The 21,464-nt window shown below is 40.1% G+C and overlaps 2 protein-coding genes across 5 annotated transcripts in view; both read right to left on the bottom strand.

Annotated features, from left to right (window-relative positions):
• Positions 1 to 276: 276 nt before the first annotated feature.
• gng4 (G protein subunit gamma 4) lies at positions 277 to 11,168 on the bottom strand. Its single transcript, XM_079473642.1, has 3 exons — positions 10,712 to 11,168; positions 9,141 to 9,248; positions 277 to 3,843 (listed from the first exon to the last, which is right to left on the bottom strand). Exons 2-3 carry the CDS (start codon positions 9,237 to 9,239, stop codon positions 3,715 to 3,717), a joined length of 228 nt encoding a protein of 75 aa, XP_079329768.1. The 5' UTR covers positions 9,240 to 9,248; positions 10,712 to 11,168; the 3' UTR covers positions 277 to 3,714.
• A 528-nt stretch (positions 11,169 to 11,696) lies between these two features.
• The window catches only part of lyst (lysosomal trafficking regulator), a 45,347-nt gene continuing 35,579 nt past the window's right edge, over positions 11,697 to 21,464 (bottom strand). For all 4 annotated transcript variants that reach the window (XM_079472454.1, XM_079472456.1, XM_079472455.1 and 1 more), the window contains 12 exons: positions 21,288 to 21,444; positions 20,557 to 20,697; positions 18,959 to 19,176; positions 18,638 to 18,868; positions 18,360 to 18,549; positions 16,772 to 16,908; positions 15,234 to 15,332; positions 14,524 to 14,663; positions 14,082 to 14,179; positions 13,828 to 13,984; positions 13,516 to 13,587; positions 11,697 to 13,414 (listed from right to left, as the gene is read on the bottom strand). In XM_079472454.1, coding sequence (XP_079328580.1) covers positions 13,276 to 13,414; positions 13,516 to 13,587; positions 13,828 to 13,984; positions 14,082 to 14,179; positions 14,524 to 14,663; positions 15,234 to 15,332; positions 16,772 to 16,908; positions 18,360 to 18,549; positions 18,638 to 18,868; positions 18,959 to 19,176; positions 20,557 to 20,697; positions 21,288 to 21,444 — 1,779 coding nt within the window. In that variant the 3' untranslated portion in view covers positions 11,697 to 13,275. The remainder of the gene's footprint in view (positions 13,415 to 13,515; positions 13,588 to 13,827; positions 13,985 to 14,081; positions 14,180 to 14,523; positions 14,664 to 15,233; positions 15,333 to 16,771; positions 16,909 to 18,359; positions 18,550 to 18,637; positions 18,869 to 18,958; positions 19,177 to 20,556; positions 20,698 to 21,287; positions 21,445 to 21,464) is intronic.

The following is a 21,464-nucleotide window of genomic DNA, read 5'->3' as shown; positions in this document are numbered from 1 at the left end:
AAATGTATTTTTCCTCAACGAACTCACAGTTCGCGGTTAGGTTTGTGTTGCCATGGTGATTACGGAAGGTTAACGGTTGATGATTATACGTTTTGTGTGTAAACTAAACCACACAAGTTATGTTTATGTATCTGTCTTTAACATTAAGAGTGAAAACGTTATGGTTGCAATACTCCACTGCGCCACCAGGTGTCTCTGTTGACAACACAGAAACACATTGTATATATATATATATATATATAGTTTATAATGAATACATAAAAATTCAGACCATTTAAAGGATTTCACCTGCATTCTGCTTTAATGTAAAAACACATTTAAATGATGAAGCACATGATTCTTAGAAAACAGGTAAACGAATGAATGCAGACAGTTTTCAAATGTTTATTAATTTGTACAACTGCACAGATCTACACATTCAGACTTCTAAAAGAGAACAGTGCAGAAAAGCACCAACAAATCCAAACATTTAGGCATTGATTCAATTACAGTGTATCTCAAAGATCTAATAGGTATTCAGTCCATGCAAGTTATGTTTGTTTAAATAACAGTAGTAGTAATCATTTTAAAGACAGTTTACATGTTGTCATTTATTTGTACTTTTATAGAAAGGATTTGGCCTCCGTTGTTTCCATGTTTTAACGGACCACCTTCACGACCTTCAACAAACCATCGCTCTCAAGTAACACATGGAGCACTATAAGCATTATGCAATCTTGAAAGTTTGTCACCTTTAAACCATCATCTGTGAAATATTCCTAACCTAAATGCTGTCTCATGCAAAGTTAGCATTTACATCTGTACGCTTTTAACTTGATAAGCAGGTATTTGCTGCCACCAACCTGGACGAGAAACACGGCTGTCGTCCTTCATCCGCCCGTGTTCACTTTAAGAGGGCTTTAATACAGAACACAGACTCAACACCTTATCAGGAGCTGTGCATTAATACAATAACACTTTGATTCGTATAAATCCATAAAGCCTAGACTAAAATTACAGTGATATAAAGAAAACATCTGATATTGTGCTTTTTTGTTTTAAATAGGAAAAAGCCTGTGAAATAACAGTGTAGAGGACAAGCCATCGTCACAGTACTTGGCACTCAAAAATGACCTCTCGATATTCACGCACAATCTCTCATAGAGAACACACACACACACACACACACACACACACAGCAGGTAAACATGCAACCTCTCCGTTTGGCATTTCAGTCAAAGGCTTTGCTGTTTATATCAGGACAGGCAAAAAACAACTGAAGATCTATCATAAACATGCCCAGTCGTGTAAGGCCCTTCAGAGATGGGGATAAATCATTATCATTAGGAGCAATAAAATCTTCCTATTGCATTGTGGGAAGCTTCCAAATAACTTTGTGATAAAAAAAATGTGTTGTCACAGTAATGAGCACATATGATTCGCAGAACTGTGGTGATTTGAAATCAACTGGGTGATCGAGTTAGTTCTTCTGGTTATGTGCGTCTCGCTGGAGTCTATGTGCCAGATGGGGCATCAGATTAAACACATCTGTACAACACAACACCTCCAGAACTGATTTCTGACAGCAACATGAAGAGCCAACTTTCAATAAAAACATCAAACTGAATTTGCACTGGTTCAAAGAGCGACAGAGTAAAAATACAGGGTAAAAAGTCTGGTATTACAAATAGTGAGTTCACGTGCTTTCAAAATGGACGCCCTTATTTTTCCATGAGGAATCAAAACCTGGGCCCGTATTCATGAAAAATCTTGCTCCTAGTGACAACATTCTTAGAAATGAGGGCGTTTCCCTTTTAAATATAAGAAAAATATCCTAGTAAAGAAAAAAAGTTAACTCATCCCTTAAAGCCACAATATGTACATTTTGAGCGCTAGATGACGCACTTTCGAAACAACAACTAAAGGTGAAGCTAAATGACGTTATGTAGGAGAGTGGAATTATGGGACATGTGGTTGTTACCATATGGTTCACGGACGAGGTAATTAATTAATTACGTTTGATGTCATTGTAATGAATTCGCTTCAAAGAAACGTGGAATGTAATGCTACGTTAGTCCGCGACGGCTATTGGACTTTGTCAATTGATTTGGTAGCGTAATGCTACACAGTTTTACGTGTTTAAAACAGTCATACAGTTGTCGTTTAAAAAGTAAACAACGTTTCCTTTACTCGTGTCCCAGATGCTGTATAAGCACTTCTGCATTTGCGTGTTGCGGAGCAGCGGATATTAAGTCACTGATATGAGACAAACACAAGGGAGACAAGGGACGGGACTTTAGTTTAAATAGGAATTCCTCTGGATTTGTACATTCTTGGGAACATTTGGGATAATGTAAGAACACAACTGGATGAAATATATCACACTGTGCACGAGATTTTTGAATATTTCATAACAAAATTCTTCCATATTGTGGCTTTAAGGTCCAAAATTGTTAGGAGTAGCGGGGAGGACTTTTAAGAGGCTTAAGAGTTTCTTTAGCAGCAGAGAAAGTGGACGAAACACGACATGTTAGAAGAAATGTGTTTCGCAATGCATGACAAATTCCATATTACAGATTCTTTTATTTTTGTCTGCGTTCATCTTTAGTTTTTCTTGGTTTCTGGTTTTGTTGTATAGCTGCTTTGATGCAATGCTAAAAATAAACTCAAATTGAATGGAATGGCAGTGAGTTAATAAGACACAACACATTAGATTGTGTAGGCTTCATGTTTGTGACCGATCTTATAAGACACGCGCTAACATTCAAGACTGCGCAGAAATGCCATTGCCGCGTAAAGTAATCACTACATTAACACCCTTCGCAACTAGAGAAATGCAGCAGAGATTTGGGTCTGTCACAAACTTCTTTAAGCAAAATTATCATACAAACAATATATATACTGTTTATATAGTGCGTGTGTAAGTACAGCAAAACAGAATTTCTTGTAATTTCTAACAGCTTATACTTAGATGCTTTACTTTAAAGTGCCATTTTGTTACTTATTGGGCAACCAACCAATCAGTCTTTAAAAGACTTGTCATACACAGCACAAGTGTTTGTCTTTTCCTTTCTCAGAGTTGCTCTCAGAATCTAAGAAGCTTTAAGAATACGGGCCCTGGTCTGTTTGTCACAATGTCATTTGGAAACTGCTAAGGACTTTTAACAAACACTTCTGGTTTGATTTTACAGCAAAGAGTCTAAATATGATCATACTGCAATGGGAATGAAAGTCATTCAAATTAAAATAGAAATACACTACCAGACGAAGATTTGAACACACCAACTTGCTCTTTACATTTCAGAAGAATGACCATGATCGAAATATGGGAATAATATCGTGGTTACAAAATAACATGATCTGAGCGGCATGAAAAACGTCAATTCAAGTCAAGCGTGTCCAAACGTTTAACCGGTAGCGTACATCAAATACGGTGTCAGTTTATAAAAATGTCTAATTATCAAAAAGCCGGCTCTTCCTCAGAGATATGAAGCAAAACGAAACACAAAACTCTCTCACGTCGTAAGCAGTGAGAAAGGCTGTTCTCTAAAATACGAAGCAATAACAAACCTATGAAACAAGACGTGAAACGCTCTGACTGGGTTGCCCACCCCAAACCCCCCCCACAGGCCTTCAGGAGGGATCGGATCCATCAACAGATGTGACTGCTGTTCAAACACAGCTCAAGGGCAGCAGCCGGGAACACAGAATCACCACCTGTGACGCGGCCCGGCCTCAGAGGATGGTGCAGAAGAACTTCTTCTCTCTGAAGGGGTTTTCTGACGCCGGCACAGGGACAATGAGCGGATCCTCTCGTATGTGAGCGTCACAGTATGCCATCAGATCCGCCGCTGCCTTGGACACCTGAAAACATCACGTATGAACATCAGAGGAAATGATTCATCACATGCCACATTCGGTTTCTACTCTTCAGTCGACTTAAAGGAATAGTTCCCTTTAAAATGAGACACAGATATTTGGAAGAATGTTTATAACCAGACAGATTTTGCCCCTCATTGACTCCCATAGTAGGAAAAATATACAATGGTTGTCAATGGTGCCCCAGAACAGTTTGCTGTCCTACATTCTTCTAAATATCTTCTTTTTGGGTCCAACAAAACAAATATAAATGATAATCATCATTTCCTCTCCTTCGAGTCGTTCCAAATGTGTCTTTGTTCTGATGAACGCAGAGAAAGATATTTGGATATTTTTTAGTTATTGTTTGCCCCCCATTGACTCCCATAGTAGGAAATAATACAATGTTTTCAGTTGTTTTTGCTGTTGGACACAAAAGAAGATATTAAGAAGAATGTAGGACAGCAACTCAACTCAAAGTTTATTTATAAAGCACTTTCAAAGCCATTAAAATGGACCAAAGTGCTGTCCATAGATAGTAAATAACTAAAAATACATAGAAACATAAAAACATAGGACTAAAAGAATCAATCATCGAATCAAGCAGTTCTGGGGCTCTTTTGACTATCATTGTCATTTTTCCTACTATGGGAGTCAATGGAGGGCAAAATCTGTCTGTTATAAACATTCTTCCAAATATTTTCCCCTGCGTTCATCAGAACAAACACATTTATACACATTTATAACAACTTGAAGGTGAATTAATGATGACAGAATTTTCCTTTTCGGATGAAGTATCACTTTTTAATTCTAAATAGTCTATTTCAAGAATGAGCAACATTTTCATATTTCTCAAATGTCATGCTGCACAAATATGGCAAAACATGACATTTATTATCCTGTATGATATTCTCCACTGCGTCTGTTTTCTCTGTACATGATGTTATGCTGATTATAAAAGTTCTGATAAATGATTATTTCCCCTCAGGAAACTTTGTGTTACAAAACTCAAACTGTGTTCATGAAGCATGAGGTCATTATTATAGCCAGACAAATGTGGACATCTGCTTGATTTCATCATTCTCCAGAAGACAGTGATGTAAATATTAACCTGCCCTGTTTGAGGATGTGTCTTATTGCTCGTTTTACTTATGTTTTCTGCTTGTGGGCACTTTATAAAAACGACATTCTATTATATCTTGACATAGAAAACTAAACTGATCAAATTCATAAAAGCTTACAATGACTGAAACCAAAATGTCCCATTTAATATTCGTTTTGACATGCACTGTATATTAATGTTCATTTCTTTCTTTCTCCTTATTTAATGGTGTTGATCTTAACACTAAGAGTTCTCCTCGACAGCAGTAAATGTTTTAAACATCTTCACATCGCTGCTGAGAGCAACTTTTCCTGAGGGACAGAAAGAAATGTTAAGTTAAGAGAAAGGGCGGAGTTGACCTCATGATGTCATCAAGCTTAATGACTAAGACCACAGTGATTGGCTGATAGAAGATGGGTCTCTGTAAGTCATGTAATCATGTCATTTAAGTTGTACAGCTAACAAATACATTAAAACACAATGAACACATGATAACACAATAAACAATTTTTGAAGTTCTCTTTTACAAATAAACTATATGAAGAGTTTGGTTCCAGAATTAGATAACTCAACTTTTTTATTGTTCATTCTAATTAATATCAATCAAACTGCAGTTGGTTTGTACCATAATAACTCAAAGAATACAGCTAACTAACACAATGAAACGTAATAAAAAACATGATTTTAGATTTTTTAACAGAGTTATCTCATTTTGGAAGCAAACTCTTCATGTGTTCATATAAAGTACATGTTCAGCTAATTGTAAGCCTTTTGCCTTTCTCATAAACAGTTTGCAGATATTAGTAGCCTTTCTGGTTAAGCTCATTGTCATGAAATCTTTCTCAAGTGTTTACGTTTCAAGTCAGACTGACGGTGTTACGGCCATTTTAGGATTGTTGGTCTCAGACTGCTCTTCACTACTCCTAACATCTCTCATGTTTATGAGCTAGCTTTAGCACTGAACGCTTCGTGTTAGCACACACATTTAAGTCCTAAATATTTTTAAGAGTTTCTCCTAAATCCGCAAGTTAAGATCTACTTTTAGGCTCAAGATGTTTTGTGAATGAATACCTGCCCAGATTGATTTCTACTTTTACTTAATTCTATTGCCTACCGTAGAAAGAATGATGGATTCCACTATACGGTACGTCACCCTGTAATAGAGATTTGTCACTTCGGATCAGAAACAAGAGTTGTGCTGTTGCATGAATGTGAAGAACAGTTGTGTGTTGTTGTGTTCCAGAGCTGATGATGCTGAGGAGAGACGCAGATGTTCTGCTGACAGGAGTCAAATACAGTCATGTGTGTGATGCTCTCAGACAGATGCTACACAAACACATACATTTCTCACCCTTTCACACACGTCGCTCCTGTGGGGATTACAAAAATCATGCTAATACTTGAGTGTCTGTAAAAATATGGTCACTATGCAATACCATGGTGTCGTACCACGGTAAAATCTGCTAGCATCCACCATTTCCTCCGCCGTACTGAGTTCGTTTCTGATGGGATGTGCAGTTTAGGTGTCACTTGACAGTGAAGATCCACAGGGTGTGAGTTTGAAGTGTAAGTGTGCTTCAGTTGAGCCCTAGTGGACTATATTTCTGTATTCCAGAGAGAAGAGACTGTAATTACACTGATGATGGAGTTTCACTAATGAACACCAGCGAGTTCAGGAAAGTGATGATCTGTAGAATCTCACAGCAAGTGCCTCATTCCTATTTCTTACAATCTGCCGATTCATACACATTATGGTTTGAACCCAGATGAAAAAGCCTGAATAAACATCTGGGCCCATTTTCAAATAACATCTTAAGGCTAAAAGTAGCTCCTAACTAGCTGACTTAGGAGAAAATCTTAAATAACGGGCGTGTCCGTCCTTATTTTAGAACCAAATGTTTGTGCTAAGAGTGTTTCACAAAGCGTTTAGTGCTAAAGCTAGCTCATAAATAAATGAAGTGGACTCTTAAGTCACTGAGACCAACTCACAACAATCCTAAAATGGCCGTAACACCGTCAGTCTGACTTGAAACGTAAACATTTGACAATGAGCTTAACCAGAAAGGCTACTAATATCCAACACTGTCTCACGGCCTCACAGGAATTCGTAATATAGTCATGAAATGTTATCTTATGGTTTGTGTTGGTGGACACGACTTTCAGTCTAATGTATTTTAATATCTTTCACATGTATAAATCTGATAGGAATTCATAGCTTTCATTCATATTTTACAAGGTGGCTCCTTCGTGTGAATTCCTATTTCCTACGATCTCATCGGTATGTTTCCTTTGTGACGTCAGGTTTATGGGCGGGGTTTAAGCAGCCATTTATCCTTGTTTTGCCACCTTGTGAAACTCGTGTTTTAGCTAAATTTGCGATTTTACAATTTGAGGTGAAGTAAAATATATAATATGTACGACTTCTTTTGATATCAGGTTATAAAAATATAAATGTTAATACACACGCGGTCTGTGTAAAGAAAGTCGTTGTGAGTGATCCACCTAAAAATGTCTGGCCAGAGATATTTAAGGATGAACTTCTCTGAGGTGGACCAAAAGAAAACACATAAAAAACAACATGCAAAAAATAAACACATTCAAAACACCCTAGCAACCACACACGACACCTTAGCAACACACATATGTAGTTCTGTCTCCAGAGCATCCACAACATCTGTACAAACATCTGTGTTGAGGTGAAGTTCACCATCTGAAGTTTGAGACCATCGTGACAAGCTTTACGTGATGGGAAATAATGAAGCTGAGGCCGTTTATCTGCTCACTGAAGCTTATGAACGTGTTCAGCTCATCTGATTCTCTCCAGTTTTCTCAGGACACAGATAAAGACAAGCGTTGTGTTATTGTGAGAGGTCAGAGCACATGAGACGCATCACAGCAGTCAGATGATCACACACACATTAGTATGTCTTTTAAGTGATTTAGGTTACGAGGACACAGGATGTGTCCCCATAAACCATGTTTACGTTGTCATACACAAGTCATTACACAGATTTTCAAACCACGTATAGAAGCACGAAAAAGTGTATTCAAGTATGCGATTAGTATAATTTTTAGTATAACTTAATTTTTCTACACTTGTACTCAATCAACTTCAAGTACACTTAAATGCATATTTCAATGAATACCTTAGTAGTGTACATTAAGTGCAAAATAATATACAGAGCGTAAACTGTTAAGATCACTTAAAGATATTTACAAGTCGAAGTAAAAAACGAATAAACTAGTAGTACACTTTCATGACTTCTCACGCATTAGCAGTACAAATGAAAAACCACCTTCGAGCTTTGGCCATGTGTAAATCAGATTTTTTGGTTTGCTATTTGTGGCAGAACATTTTCTACGTGCTCCGGACTGATCCTCTCACAAACATCTCAAGTACCTCGGTCCATATTTCATTCCGAGTAAACGACCACAGCTGATACTGGACTTCTCTTAACGTCATTTAATCTCGACTGATCAAACTACAGCCTGAAGCGAGCTAAAGTCCTCTGGACACATTATTATTGTCATAATGATACGATGGGTTGATGGAGGACAGTCATCTATGTTAACACACATTTGTCATGTTTCTCTTAGTGTGGTGGCAGGATCATGACAGAACCTCATGTTTAATGTGGAGAGAGGCAATTATTATGGTCTTACAGACACTCTCTCTGGTCTCGTCTTTGTTCCCATCCTCTCGTTACCCTCGTTATTGATTAATGCCCTACACCTGTTTCCCTCTTGATTTGCTCCCTTACTTAATGCCCTTGTGTCGCGTGTCTTGTGCTGGTTCATTGTGATTTGGTTGGTGAGTTCATGTCTTGTCAGTTTAGTTCTTTGTAGTTCATGTCAAAAGTTAATTTAAGTCTTGTTTAAGTGAAGTTAGTTTTAGTCCTGTCATGTTATTGTATCCCTGTTTTGTTCTGTTACCCCCACGTGGGTCTATGTTTTATTATTTATTGTTAAAATATGTTAACCCCTTACCCGCTGTCTGCACCTGGGTCCTCTCTCCGTGTCTCACCACGAGAGCCATGACAACATTATTATCTCACATATCAAGGTGCAGATGGCGTGTGTTTGGGGCGGGACTACCTGTCTGTTTCACCAATGGCACACAGTGAAAAACTGATCATCTCTTTACAATCAAACCCTGGCACGTGTATTAAGACATGAAACATTGCAAGTTTGTTTCACACACCTTTATCCGGTCCATGCAGGCTTCCATCTTGAGCTGCTCAACGGCCTTCCGGGCATGAGAGATGCTCGCTGTGCTGTTATTGGCCATTCCATCCTTCATGATTGTGTCCTGCACACAGAAGACATTTACACATCATTATCTCATTCTACATCAGCGCCGATGTCAGTTAAGCAGACACAGAACTTATATCTTTCTTTGTTTTAAGTCTTCATATTGATTTTTATGTACTGTATATTATGTAGGCAGTCTGGGAAAATCATATTCATTTTGATTCTGATTCTGATGATGTCACATTAAAAACAAGCAATTCAAACTAAATCCATTTTAACTGGGAAACTATTCTTTAAATTCATTATAATAATAAAAAATGGGAGGTTATTAAACTCGTTGTTGGTAAACTTACAAAGCGGACAGCTTTTTTCTTACTATAAATCATAACTCATAGTTAACATCATGAAGCTCTAACCATTGCGTTTATGTACGTCACCGGTGTACAAAAGTCCCAAAATATAAACATTACACTTGAACACGTGCGTGACATGATAAGCATTTGTTTCACAGTTAAGTGACGTAAGCTTCACGAAAAAATCATGTAAACAAAAGGTGATTCCCAAAGATGTTATTATGACGCTTCAACCCTTGTATTCAATTAATGGCCATTATTCAACAACAATGTTTTAACGGTGATGGATCGGAATGATACAGTATTTAACGCCCTTTTCTAGTTCCCTTTTGATTTATGTCAAAAGTGCACTCCACATAAAAGCTGTGAATGTTCACCATGATTTATCTTCTTGCAGCCTTCACACGATTACATTATAAAGACAAAAGGTCAAAACGTAAATAAAAATGTCAAATTATTCCTAATATTATCTTGTGTTATATTCTAATATTGTATTGCAGTGAACTCATCAGATCATCAGGGTTATGAAGAGAGTACAGTAAACAGTCATTCTACAGGAACATTCGGGGGAATCCCAGTTTGGTCCCATCTGTGTTTCACAGTCTTTAATGTAACGTGACCATACACATTTCAACGATGAACATATCGAGGTGTGTGTGTTGAGATATGAAGTATTGTGCATCAGACACACGGGGGTCGTCGTGATCAATTCACTGGATGCCACATCACTGTCATCTCTTTGCTAAACGTGGGCGACCCAAAACCTTGTATTTTAATACATGAATCGGCCTCAAGAAGCCCGACGGTCGACAGCACAGTTAGATTTACAGCCCCAGGAATCAACGCCCAAGACCTCGGAAGGCGTAACGGAGCGCGTCCATCTTTCCTCCTCTCGCGCTTCTGGACCATTCAGCGTTCATTCCGGAGCGCGAGGATCCATCCGTCCATCATCCATCATCCCCGGACGAACGCGTTTCCACTCGACACGTTAAGCAACACACACCAGACGAGCCTAATTCAGCCATAAACAGCGATCGGTTCATAACGACAATAAATGTGTCGCTAAACAGTTTCCATAATTACGCAACAGCAGCGCAGCCGCCGATGAAACGGAACAGCGCGTTTCTTTCATTCAGAGAAACACAAACGAATAAACAACAACAAACACCTGAATTGTGTCAGCGGTCAGACTTCAGCAGATCGGGAAAAACGGAGTCGACTCCACCCAAACGGGGATTTGGAAAGCGATGAGGGAAAACCCCGCAGCACCCTGGACAGAGGCGCTGGTCACCGGCCGCTCCCGTCAAACGTCGAGTATTTCCCCGCGTTCCGCCGTTGGCATCGATGCCGTGTCGGTCGATTCGGTGTCGGTACACGAGCGTCTATCCAGAGGTGAGGGGGACCTCGGTGTGACGCACGAGCCCGGGGACGAACGGAGGTGTATCGCTGCGCCTTTAAGAACGCGGTCGGATGCTGCACGCGCTGTACCGAGCATCCGCTGCTGTGATGAGCTGAATCTTAGCACAGCATCATCATCTTCATCATCATCATCATCACATTACACACTGTGATGTTTCTCTGCTTCAGTTGACATCACCGGGTCTCCTGGTAGCGCGGATGACGTCACCCGATGACGCAACGCACTGGACTCACTACACATTACATCACGAGTTTAATGAGTAGACTGGCCCATTAGTACACTTAAGTAATCAAATCAACGTGGTGTATACTTAACATATTCTTAACTTTGTTTAAGTTTACTGACATCAGTGCACAAGCAGCATAAGTTTATTTCAACTCAACTCAAAGTTTTTTTATAAAGCACTTTCAAAACCATTAAAACGGACCAAAGTGCTGTCCATAGATAGTAAATAACTAAAAATACATAGAAACCATCGAATCACTCACAATCGACTAAACTAATCAAACACCAAAAGCTTGATGGGAAAGTTGAGTTGAGTTTATTTCAATGGTATTTGGAATTAAAAAAGCCAGTTTCCGTTTATAAACGTGTACTTTGAAGCACAATCAACCGTAGGAACTTGACTGAAAGTATACTTATTATTTATTTTTTCATAGGAAGTGTACAACTAGCACACTTGAACAAACTTCTTGTCTGTAAGAAGAACAGATCAGAATAAACATCACTCCAAAGATTTTTCAAAAGTTCTTGAATATTTATATGAATATTACATATATATATATATATAGGTCACATGTTTTATTACATTTCTTAAATACAAAACAACAAAAGAGGGAATAAATGTCCCAGCCAGAACACATCAGTCGGAAATAACATAAACCGCCATTAAACAAAGCTTTCTACTCCAACACACTCACAACACATCTTTTCTTTACACACTCGTAATATTGCAGTCAATAACGTGCACACACACACAGTATGTTTCAGAGGAATGCGATCTCTTTAAGGCAAGCATGACAATACTGTGCATGTACACGTGTGATGCAAGCATGAACATTCAAACACAGCCAAATAACCAGTGGACCTGTAGTTAGCAGATGAGTTCTCCCTAACTAGTAAACCAAGTCTGAATGAAGTGCTGTCTTGGATGTGTACTGGCATTCAACTCTGTAGTGTGGAGGAAAGAGAAGAAAGCGGTCCATTTCTGAGAAAACACATCACTAAAGTTACGTAAGACTAACCTGTGAGCAAATGTAATACAATTGTGAAAAAGGAAACACTGAAAAACACAAAGTCGAGGATCACCTCTGGATCTCCGTCTGATTCGGTTTCATCATTACTTCTGAATTTAGAACAGGTGACACTCAACGCGTCAATAACATCAGAATGTGTGATGTAGACTAACACTGCTCAGGTGACTTTTATTGCATTCAAAGGTGCTTAAATAGGAACATAAAAAATGTTTGTTTTCAGACTTTGCTTCAAACCACAAACATAAACACAAACCCCGTCTCTCAGTGAACATCCTGTGAATGTCGCCCAACAACAACATCCTTTAGTGTTAGTGGACGACGGGTGACAAAAGCTATTCAACACACAACATGCAACACAATATCATTTATTACCAAACAAGAACAGAAAAGAGTAGAACAGTATAGAATAGAACAAATATATGTCGTATAATAACCTAATATGAATCTGAGCTCATATACTGGACGCATCAATGTTTGTCTGCAGTGCGTCTTACACAATCACACTCCACCTGTCTCAAATGCATTTATGAATCAAGAACAGGAGATTGTGTCTATCGTGGATTGAGAATAAATAAATGTGCAAAGCAACACATTAAAACAGAGCCGTAGTTCATCTGTTACCCATGACGTGCACACACATTCATGACATCACGCATGCGGAGGTCTGCGCAGCTGCATTTATAGAAGTTTCCGCACTTCAGTTCTCAGAAGCGAGACACAAGACAAAAAGAAGGAAAGAGAATCAGCCCCTCGAGTGTATAACCTGGACGGGCCGGACTCTAGCAGCATTCAAAATCAAACAACACTAAACGCAAAACAATACAAAAAAACGAACAAAAAGATGAGTGTTACTTCATGTGTAGAAATCGGTCATTCTCTCTTTTACAGAAGCACAACAGCAAGTCTGCTCATACGCGTGCATTCCCATGACTTTTAAGGGGATGGAGACTGGTGTCACGGGCGGAGCTTTGTGCATGCCGGCCTGTCCTCTGCATGGGTCGGCGGGGTCGCTCAGAGCATCTGATTATGGGTAAAGGGGTGTTGGCGTGGTGAGAATCAGCCTGCGGCGTAGCTGCTGAGGAAAGAGTAAAACATGGGCAGCTTCATGCGCTGCTGGTCTCGTCTGCACCACGCGATCACGGTCCCGTCACTGTTGGCCGTGTAAAGGTGATGCCCGTCACACGAGAAGGTAAGACTGAAAGAGAATTGAGGACTTGTTTAATATAGAACTTGTTTAGTGGAGATCGAGACGCATCCGAGCTGTCACACAGGTGTGTCGTGTAGACAAGACTGTACCTTATGATAGGCCTGTTAGACTTGGGGAAGGTGATTTCTCTGACTGGCTTCAGGTCCCACGTGCTCCATAATCTGAGCGTGAGAGTGGAAGAGAGAGACAAGAGTAAAATATACAGACACGGGAAGAGAGAAGAAACAACTCGAAAGAGACCTGAAACGCAAGGCATTTTGGGACTAATTCAAAACATATTCAGGTCAAAATCAGACAAAATGTGTGTTTTATTTGAGGGATGACAGTTACAAACAAATGCGGTGTCCTGCCACGTACAAATGTCACAAAGAAAAGAAAAATCAACTGAAGGTGTATTTTACCTGACCACACCGTTCTCCAGACCTCCAGCGATCACGTTGACCGACACGCCCTCCGGCTGATTGGAAAACGCCACCGAGCAGATGATCTCTCGACAATGAACGTGACCAATCAAATCTCCGTTAACGGTCCAAAGTCGTAAATCACTTCCTCCACCCACTGTGGACATTAACAACACAACTGCTGCTTTAAACCATGAACTACACAAACTGATAAAAGACTCTACACAACTCAGTATTCTTGCTTTTATTTTGACCTGAATCACAAACAGTGGCGATGTCTCCGGTGGTCTCACTGGCCGACACTGCGTTCACTGGACTCTTATGACCAGTCAGACTCTGCACATAACACAACCTGACAGGAAAAACACATCCCATCAACTCCCTCAACCTCACGACAGCGTCTACAAAACCTTCGTTTATAAAGATCAAAGATGACCAAAATCGTATGCAAAACCAAAAGGTAATGCAATTACATATTTTCAGAATTTCAGTGTTTTATTATACACCAGTGCAAGAACAGCTTCACATTACGTAATACTGGATTAAAAAAACACTCATATTTGTGCTTTATGGCAGACGATTTCATGACTTCAAGACTGCATTTAATCAGTCTATGTTTCTTTGCTTTTTAATAAATAACTTAAAACAGTCCTGCCAACCGAAAGCCACAAAATGTACCCATCACAGCTAACAGACCTGTTGAGGTCCCACAGGATGCAAGTGCCGTCTCTGCTAACACTGATGAGGATGCTGTAGGGCTGACAGACGAACAAGCCCGTGACCTCCGCCGTGTGACCATACAGATGAACCTGAGACTCCACCTCCATCTCCGTCGGCTGGAGACGAAAATATCATAATAAACTTTAACAATCACGCTTTCAAAGGAATGAACTGAAGGGTGAGGTGTTTGCTTACGGCCTTCATGAGCATAAAGTGCAGAATAAACAAAGCACAAAGTGGCTGTGTATATCACTAAACAACAGTTTCAATTGCCCTATTCACTGAAATGATTCACGTCTGGACGGGTCAGGTCTGAAAAGGTTACGTGCGTATGGAAAAGGACATTTTGTGAAATGGGAATGAGATCGGGCTGCGGGCTAGCGAACCACCATAGTTTATTTTGGTTTGCATGAAGCCATCCTTAAAATTCAGAAAGATTCATTTAAGCTGTTCAGCTGTTACCGATGAGAGAGAAAGTGAGCGTTTGAAAGAGCCGTCTGATGGCCAGACTTCAGCCCACCTGTGAGCCGCTGGAAATGTGTTTCTAGGGCAACCGCGAGATAACTAACAAGGCCACTACAAACAGTATGTGTGTGCGTGTGTATGTGCTCTACAGGAAGTGATAATGGACGTGGGCGGCCGCGTGGGTGAGGGAGAAGGGGGAGCGTGTTGCCATGGTTACGTACCATGGTGGTGGTGAAGCGGTTGCTGTAGGCGGTTATGACTCCGCACTTGCTGCCCGTAAACAGCTGACAACTGTCCGGCACCCAGGCGCAGCTAGTCACCTGATGAGAAACAGACGAGATCGACACTTCATTAATGCAACACAGAAAGAAAGGAAATCACTGAATATATAAAACACCATACAGTCAGCAGGGGGAGCAAACGTGTGATGTACAGTCAGCTGGGCACTACTATTAAAAATAACGTTTAATTCAGGAGAATAGCGGGGTTCACACCATAACGATAAAGATACAGAGAACGATATCGTAGGGATCACTTTCAGAAAGATTTTTTCCAGCTGATGAACGATAAACATACTGTCTGGCTTTTAAGTCAGAATTCAAGACTGTAGTGATCGGAAAGCGTTGTGTTTACGGTGGGATAGTATAAATGTAAAGCTGTTAAAATACATGCTTTACGTCCTGGACATGAGCGCACCTTCAGAGAGAGCATCCAGCCTTTGCGGTCATAATTTGGAGAAAAGATGTTGGGCAATGAAAACGAGAACATGAGCAGGTCATCTACATTCATTTTATTGATTGAGAATACTGCAGCGTGCAGGCTTAAAAATAATCATAACGTTATTGTTAGGGATGCATGATCAATTATTGGCCATATGGGTATCGGCTGATAAATGGTCCTTTTGTTATCGGTACCAGCCAATATTACAATTTAGGGCGATATATTATAGCCGATAAATCAAAATGATTCTTTCTGGTTAAACTTCTTCAGCTGCTCACAGTTCAAATCCAGTACAGTTCTGTCTTTCTGTTGTGATCATTCACTTACTGATATAAGCAGGTACCGTATGTAGATTCAGTTTTTATGAATGTGTACATTATAGGAACAAAAGCATATTGTTTGAATCAGACTGAGATCAGTCTTGAGATCTGTTAGATTCGTGGCTATTAAGAACATTTTTCTGGGTTGCTCTGGAAGAACATATACATTTTATTTATTAAATAAACATTATACCAGAAACGTCTTAAAGCTACAGAATCTTTAATTATTATAAAGTAGCCTTTGTACATGATTTTCAGGTAAAAAAATAATTTTCAATCACAGAAAATGTTATATTGAAATGCAGACACTGTATAACGGCCAATATATCGGTTATCGGACAAAATGTGCATATCGGTGCATCCCTAGTTACTATTATGGTCTGCTGGCGTGGACGCAAATATAGTTACAGTAATAATGTGAACGGCCCTTAAGCGTTCATATCTATTCAGTAGCAAAATAACTGTGTTGCTCATAAATCCACAAAAGTTCTGAATTGTTCTAGATTTGTTTGGGACAAAACAGAACAAAAACTGTTTGTAATTGTGTGTGGCACCCACCATTTAGTGTCATTTACACAGTTCGGGTCTTCCAGAGACCAAGACCGAGACAAAAAAACGGTGTTGAGACGAAGACCGGTCTTGAGCACTTCAACACTATCATCAACTGAGCAACAGGAACAGGTAGAAAGGTAATGAGTGCACATGTGATGAGCTCTGACCTGGAGCAGCGGTGAGCACTGGATGAAGTTGATGGGCGGCTCGCTCTGTTTGCTCTTCAGACGCAGCATGTTGTCACTGTAGCCCCAGCTGAGGATGGCCGACCACTGAATGTCTGTACTGTGCATGCTCCTGACACCTGACGACAGACGAGAAACATCTCACACACATCTATTTACAGTATTTTTATTTCTCAATATAGATTCTTTATAGTTTAAAAAAAAAAGCATAACGAATTACGCTTGTTTAGACAAAGTCGGGCCAAGTACCAAAACTTCCTTGTAACCAATCAGCAGTAAGGTGCACAGGACGGACATGAATCGAGCCGACCGCTGACGAAAGCGAAATATGAGGGTGGGGTGTGTTTGTTTTGGTGATTTGAACATCAACGACGGCTAAGAGAATTGGCACACCCCGCCTTTAAAAAGCTTCTTTGTGTTTTTATTTCTTTACAGTACAAAACTACCACATATAAATTAATCCAGACGTTACCAAATAATGCATACACACACCATGTTTCTTCTCATTGCCATTTAATATTAAATGTATTCGTTCATTTACATGATGGCTCATCTGTTTGATTGGACCCATGGGCTTTGATGTCAGCTCATAATATATTGTATATAACGTATTTTCTCCTCTCTTTAAAAGCCGACACAGTTGTAATCAAAATTCTGTAATCTAAATTTTATCGTTTGTGTAACTCCTGTTTCAGTGTTTCAATGTTTTGCAGTAGGTATTTTTATACGTGCCTATGTTAACAGATTTGTCCGTTGCAGATGCGTTACGGTGCAGCAGTTGTTTTTGCAACGATCGTTTACTATTCTCAGAAGTCTATTGTTGCTGTACCACACAGACTGATTTAAAGTGACAGCACACGCATCATGCTCAAAAAGATCTCATAAAATAATATTTTGATGAGAAAGAAACAACACGGTTTGTTAAAGTCACCATGCAATCAAACAGGAACATTCTAAGTCTTTTACAAAGTGTTTTTATAAATGATTTATCTGTGCACAACATTATTTCATTTGCACTTGTAATCTTTAATCCAAAATATGAAGCTCCTCTTCCCCTCAACAACAACTCTTCACCACATGAGTTCAGCAACAAAAAAGAGGTAGGACTAAACTGACCATCCAATGGCCAGGCATTTTTAGCCCTCCCCTGCACGCCCAACTTACAACAAACCAATCACAAAGAGAAAGGCAAAATAAAGCCCCGCCCTACATTTTCACTCGGATATACATCACGATATGGAAAAGTCGATAGCAACTTCTGTTTCAAGGTGACTTTAAAATGGGTGTGGGGAGGGGCTTCTCTGCTGAAAGTGAAACTATGTGACTTGTTGGTCACAGAAGTTGAATTTGAGCAGGTCGTTGTATTTTTTGTTCTCCACTGCAGGGAACCGCACGACAAACGCAGTATATGTGAAAGCACATCCAGCGCGTGCCGCTTTCGCACCGCATATGTACTGCAATACGTACTGCACACAGAGTATGTGTGAAACAGGCGTAATTCAGAGTGTCTACATGCTCAATGAAGATTGTACGGTCACGTTTAAGCATGTGTATTGTGTGTTCTCTAAACCTTGCTCCTTGCTGTAGATCATCATGAGGCAGAAGTTGCGGGACAGGCCGCAGATGGCGCGTGTGGGCAGGGCCAGCAGAGAGCCGAAGCGTTCGCCGTGAGGTTGACTGAAACAGACCACTGGGTCTGGAGCGCTGGGGGAACCCACATACTCGCCCCATTTCAAGCCCTTTATCCACGGCAGAGGACTCTACAAACCAGAGAAAGTTGAAAACTTGTAATAGATCTTTTAAAGTCAATTCAGGACCTTCATTTTAAAAATTGTTTTGAGGCTGTACCGGATAGATGGCGTCTTTGGGCTGCTCGCGGGTATCTCTGAAGGCCAGCTGCACCAGGAGACCCACGGCTGCAGGCAGTTCTCCATCAGAAATGAGCTTACTGACGGCTCGGCTGATGTGGGAGGCGCTAAACAGCTGTCTGGGGGTCTGGCCGTATGTTTTTATCATGGTCTCTAGAGCTCGACGCTGCACTGGATCTTCAACAGCAGACACATCCATGCCAAAGTAAGTCTGAAGAAAGAGAAAAATATGAATACAGTAATGAAAAAAATGTGACACACACGCGTGTGTGTTAAAGTGTGTGATGAAACATGATCATACCGCGGGATGGAAAACATTGATGGCCTGAACTGCGGCTTTGCCCTTCTGCTTGAGTCCGAACACCAGGTCGATCCACTGACACAGCGTCTGAGAGACCTGATCCGACTCCAGAGCCTGTCTGTGAATCAGGATGAAGAGTCGTGGGTCGTTCCGGGCCCAGGGCGGCAGGTTCACGTGATTCACCCGCTCGCTGTTCTGACGCACGCCAAAGTCAAAACCTGCCCGAGGGGAAGTGGGGAAATACCACGACATTAGAAGAACATGCTAATGAAAGGGCACGTCTGGAATATTTTAACATGAATTAATGCTGCCTCCCAATTTGCGTACTATCCGAAAGTAGAATTGGTTGGTCCCAAATCATTGTATGCTGAAATGAGTATTCTCAAAGTACCCGGATGGTCCACTACTTCCGGTAGAAATTGTAATTGCAGCATGATGCACGCTCTGACGAGCAATATTACCCACAACTCACCGCGAGTAGACAGAGTTTTATGAAGGTAAATGAGACTTGAGAGCATGTCGATTTTAATTTGTGAACACTAAAATGTACACTCACACCCTGCCATTAGGGGGCGGTGTGGCTCAGCTGCATGACGTCATCAAATGCCTCTCCTTCTCTTGCCTCTGAGCTCTCAAGTGCACAAGTTAGTTTTGTATCGGGTTTATCGCAAAAGTCAAGGCGGGAAGATTTAAAACTGCAGTGACAGATTTGAGAGGTTGTAGATGCCTATTTGTGGTTGTAATTGAACTCTGAATCTAGGAAAACATGTAAATATGTGCAAAGCATTTGTATCAGCCAATGTATTTTGTAAATGCCAGTTTACACATTTGTGACCATTTTTCTGGAACTTCAAATCCAGAAGACAGATTTGTGAGTTTTGTCCACGAGGGCAAATCTCAACATTCAACCTCAGTTTTTTATTTGACAAGTTTTCACTTTGGGGCTGTGAGTGTACATTTTAGTGTACAGGTACAAATACTTACTTTACATGCTCTCAAGTTTTGCTACTGATTTACCTTCATAGAGTTTAGTGATGCTAAACTGCATTGATACAAATAAATAAAAGATGCTTCGCTAAATGAATAAATGTGAGTATACAGTAAACATAACATACAACATAATGAATAAATACTTCTATGCAAAGATGAGCTGTATTTGATGTTCGTGACAGTTAAAGATCACAGTGTCTTCTAGGCAACAACTGCCACTTCCGTTTTGCTTTAGTATGTCCCAGTGCGCGCAAACAGTTTTGCTAATGGATATACTCTTCCATAACAAAAACAGTACATACTTTAAGAGCATAGTATAAGTAGGCGAATTGGAACGCGGCATATTTTTACATTTTAAGCATCGTTCTTCTTCTAATAAAATCATTGATCGCAATTCTTATAAAAACGACATCCAGATGATTTTCTTAATTCTCAATATAAATTTGTCACTGTAATAAAGTACTTACAGTTTTTTCACTTAATGCATTTAATCACACAAATATATATTTAATTCATCCTGTAAGGCAACACAATAAATACCATCATGATTTCCAAACACAATGAATCGATCTCATAAGTGAAAAGATAAGATCAAGAGAATCTCCCACCTTCTCTGTTGACCAGAAACTCGGGCAGGTAGAAGAACTCTGGGATCAGCTCTTTAACATCCGTCATAGACTCATAAGACGAGAGACGCCACGTGGTGTTCATGGAGTGGAACGTTCGGTCAGGAATATCAAAGCTCTGGTCTGTGACAAACACAAAACCGTTCATCAGTTTCGATGTTATCAGACACGTAAAAACCAACTGCGCTAAAAATAGAGAACGAAGAGAATGAATATGAAGAGGTTGATGAAAGAGCTGATGGTCTTTCTGAGGCTAATGCATGAAGCGCGAGACTTCAGAAAGACCCTCTTCAATGAAGGCTTTAAAAGCGGCTAACTGAACCTCACTGCGGATGAGCGACACACAGGTGCTGTTAAATATTCAAAGAGGACTGAAGTGGATGTGTAATTGTTGAGGCAGATGCAGAAAAGACTGAACGAGCTGCACCTGTGATCACTGCCTCATGTGAAGCAATGAAAACAAATTCAATCCGTCTTGAGAAGCATCATGCTGGATTCACAACATTTCAAGACCCATCGTGGATGTGGAACACAGCAGATGCTATATCAAACTTTTCTTGATGATTTTGATATTTAACATTCAATATACAGCAATAGAGTTTGAGATGTTTTATATAGTACAGAGTCAGTTTGGTTAAAATGAGGAAGATTAACATGTACATAAATGTCACATAAACACAACAAGAACAACAGTAGTCTAATATCAAACTGACCTTGATAGGCCAGAAACATCTTTGTGAAGGGAGGCAGACGGACGAGGAAGTGCAGCACCGTGCCGCTGTTCGAGTAGTGAGAGCCGTAGTGATAGGGCAGAACGGGCGGCATGGGGTCGTCCTCTCTCTTGCCCTTCTTATACTCCTCCTCCAGATACTGTTGAGCAGAACCGTGTT

Source organism: Barbatula barbatula, assembly GCF_947034865.1.
Source record: "Barbatula barbatula genome assembly, chromosome: 14".
Lineage (NCBI taxonomy): Eukaryota > Metazoa > Chordata > Actinopteri > Cypriniformes > Nemacheilidae > Barbatula > Barbatula barbatula.
This window is presented reverse-complemented; position numbering and strand designations above follow the sequence as displayed.

Coding starts and splice junctions, on each gene's coding strand:
- gng4 (XM_079473642.1), bottom strand. CDS start 9,239: ATGAAGGATGGAATGGCCAATAACAGCACAGCGAGCATCTCTCATGCC. Junction 3,844..9,140: donor CCTGCATGGACCGGATAAAG/GTGTGTGAAACA, acceptor TGATGTTTTCAG/GTGTCCAAGGCAGCGGCGGA.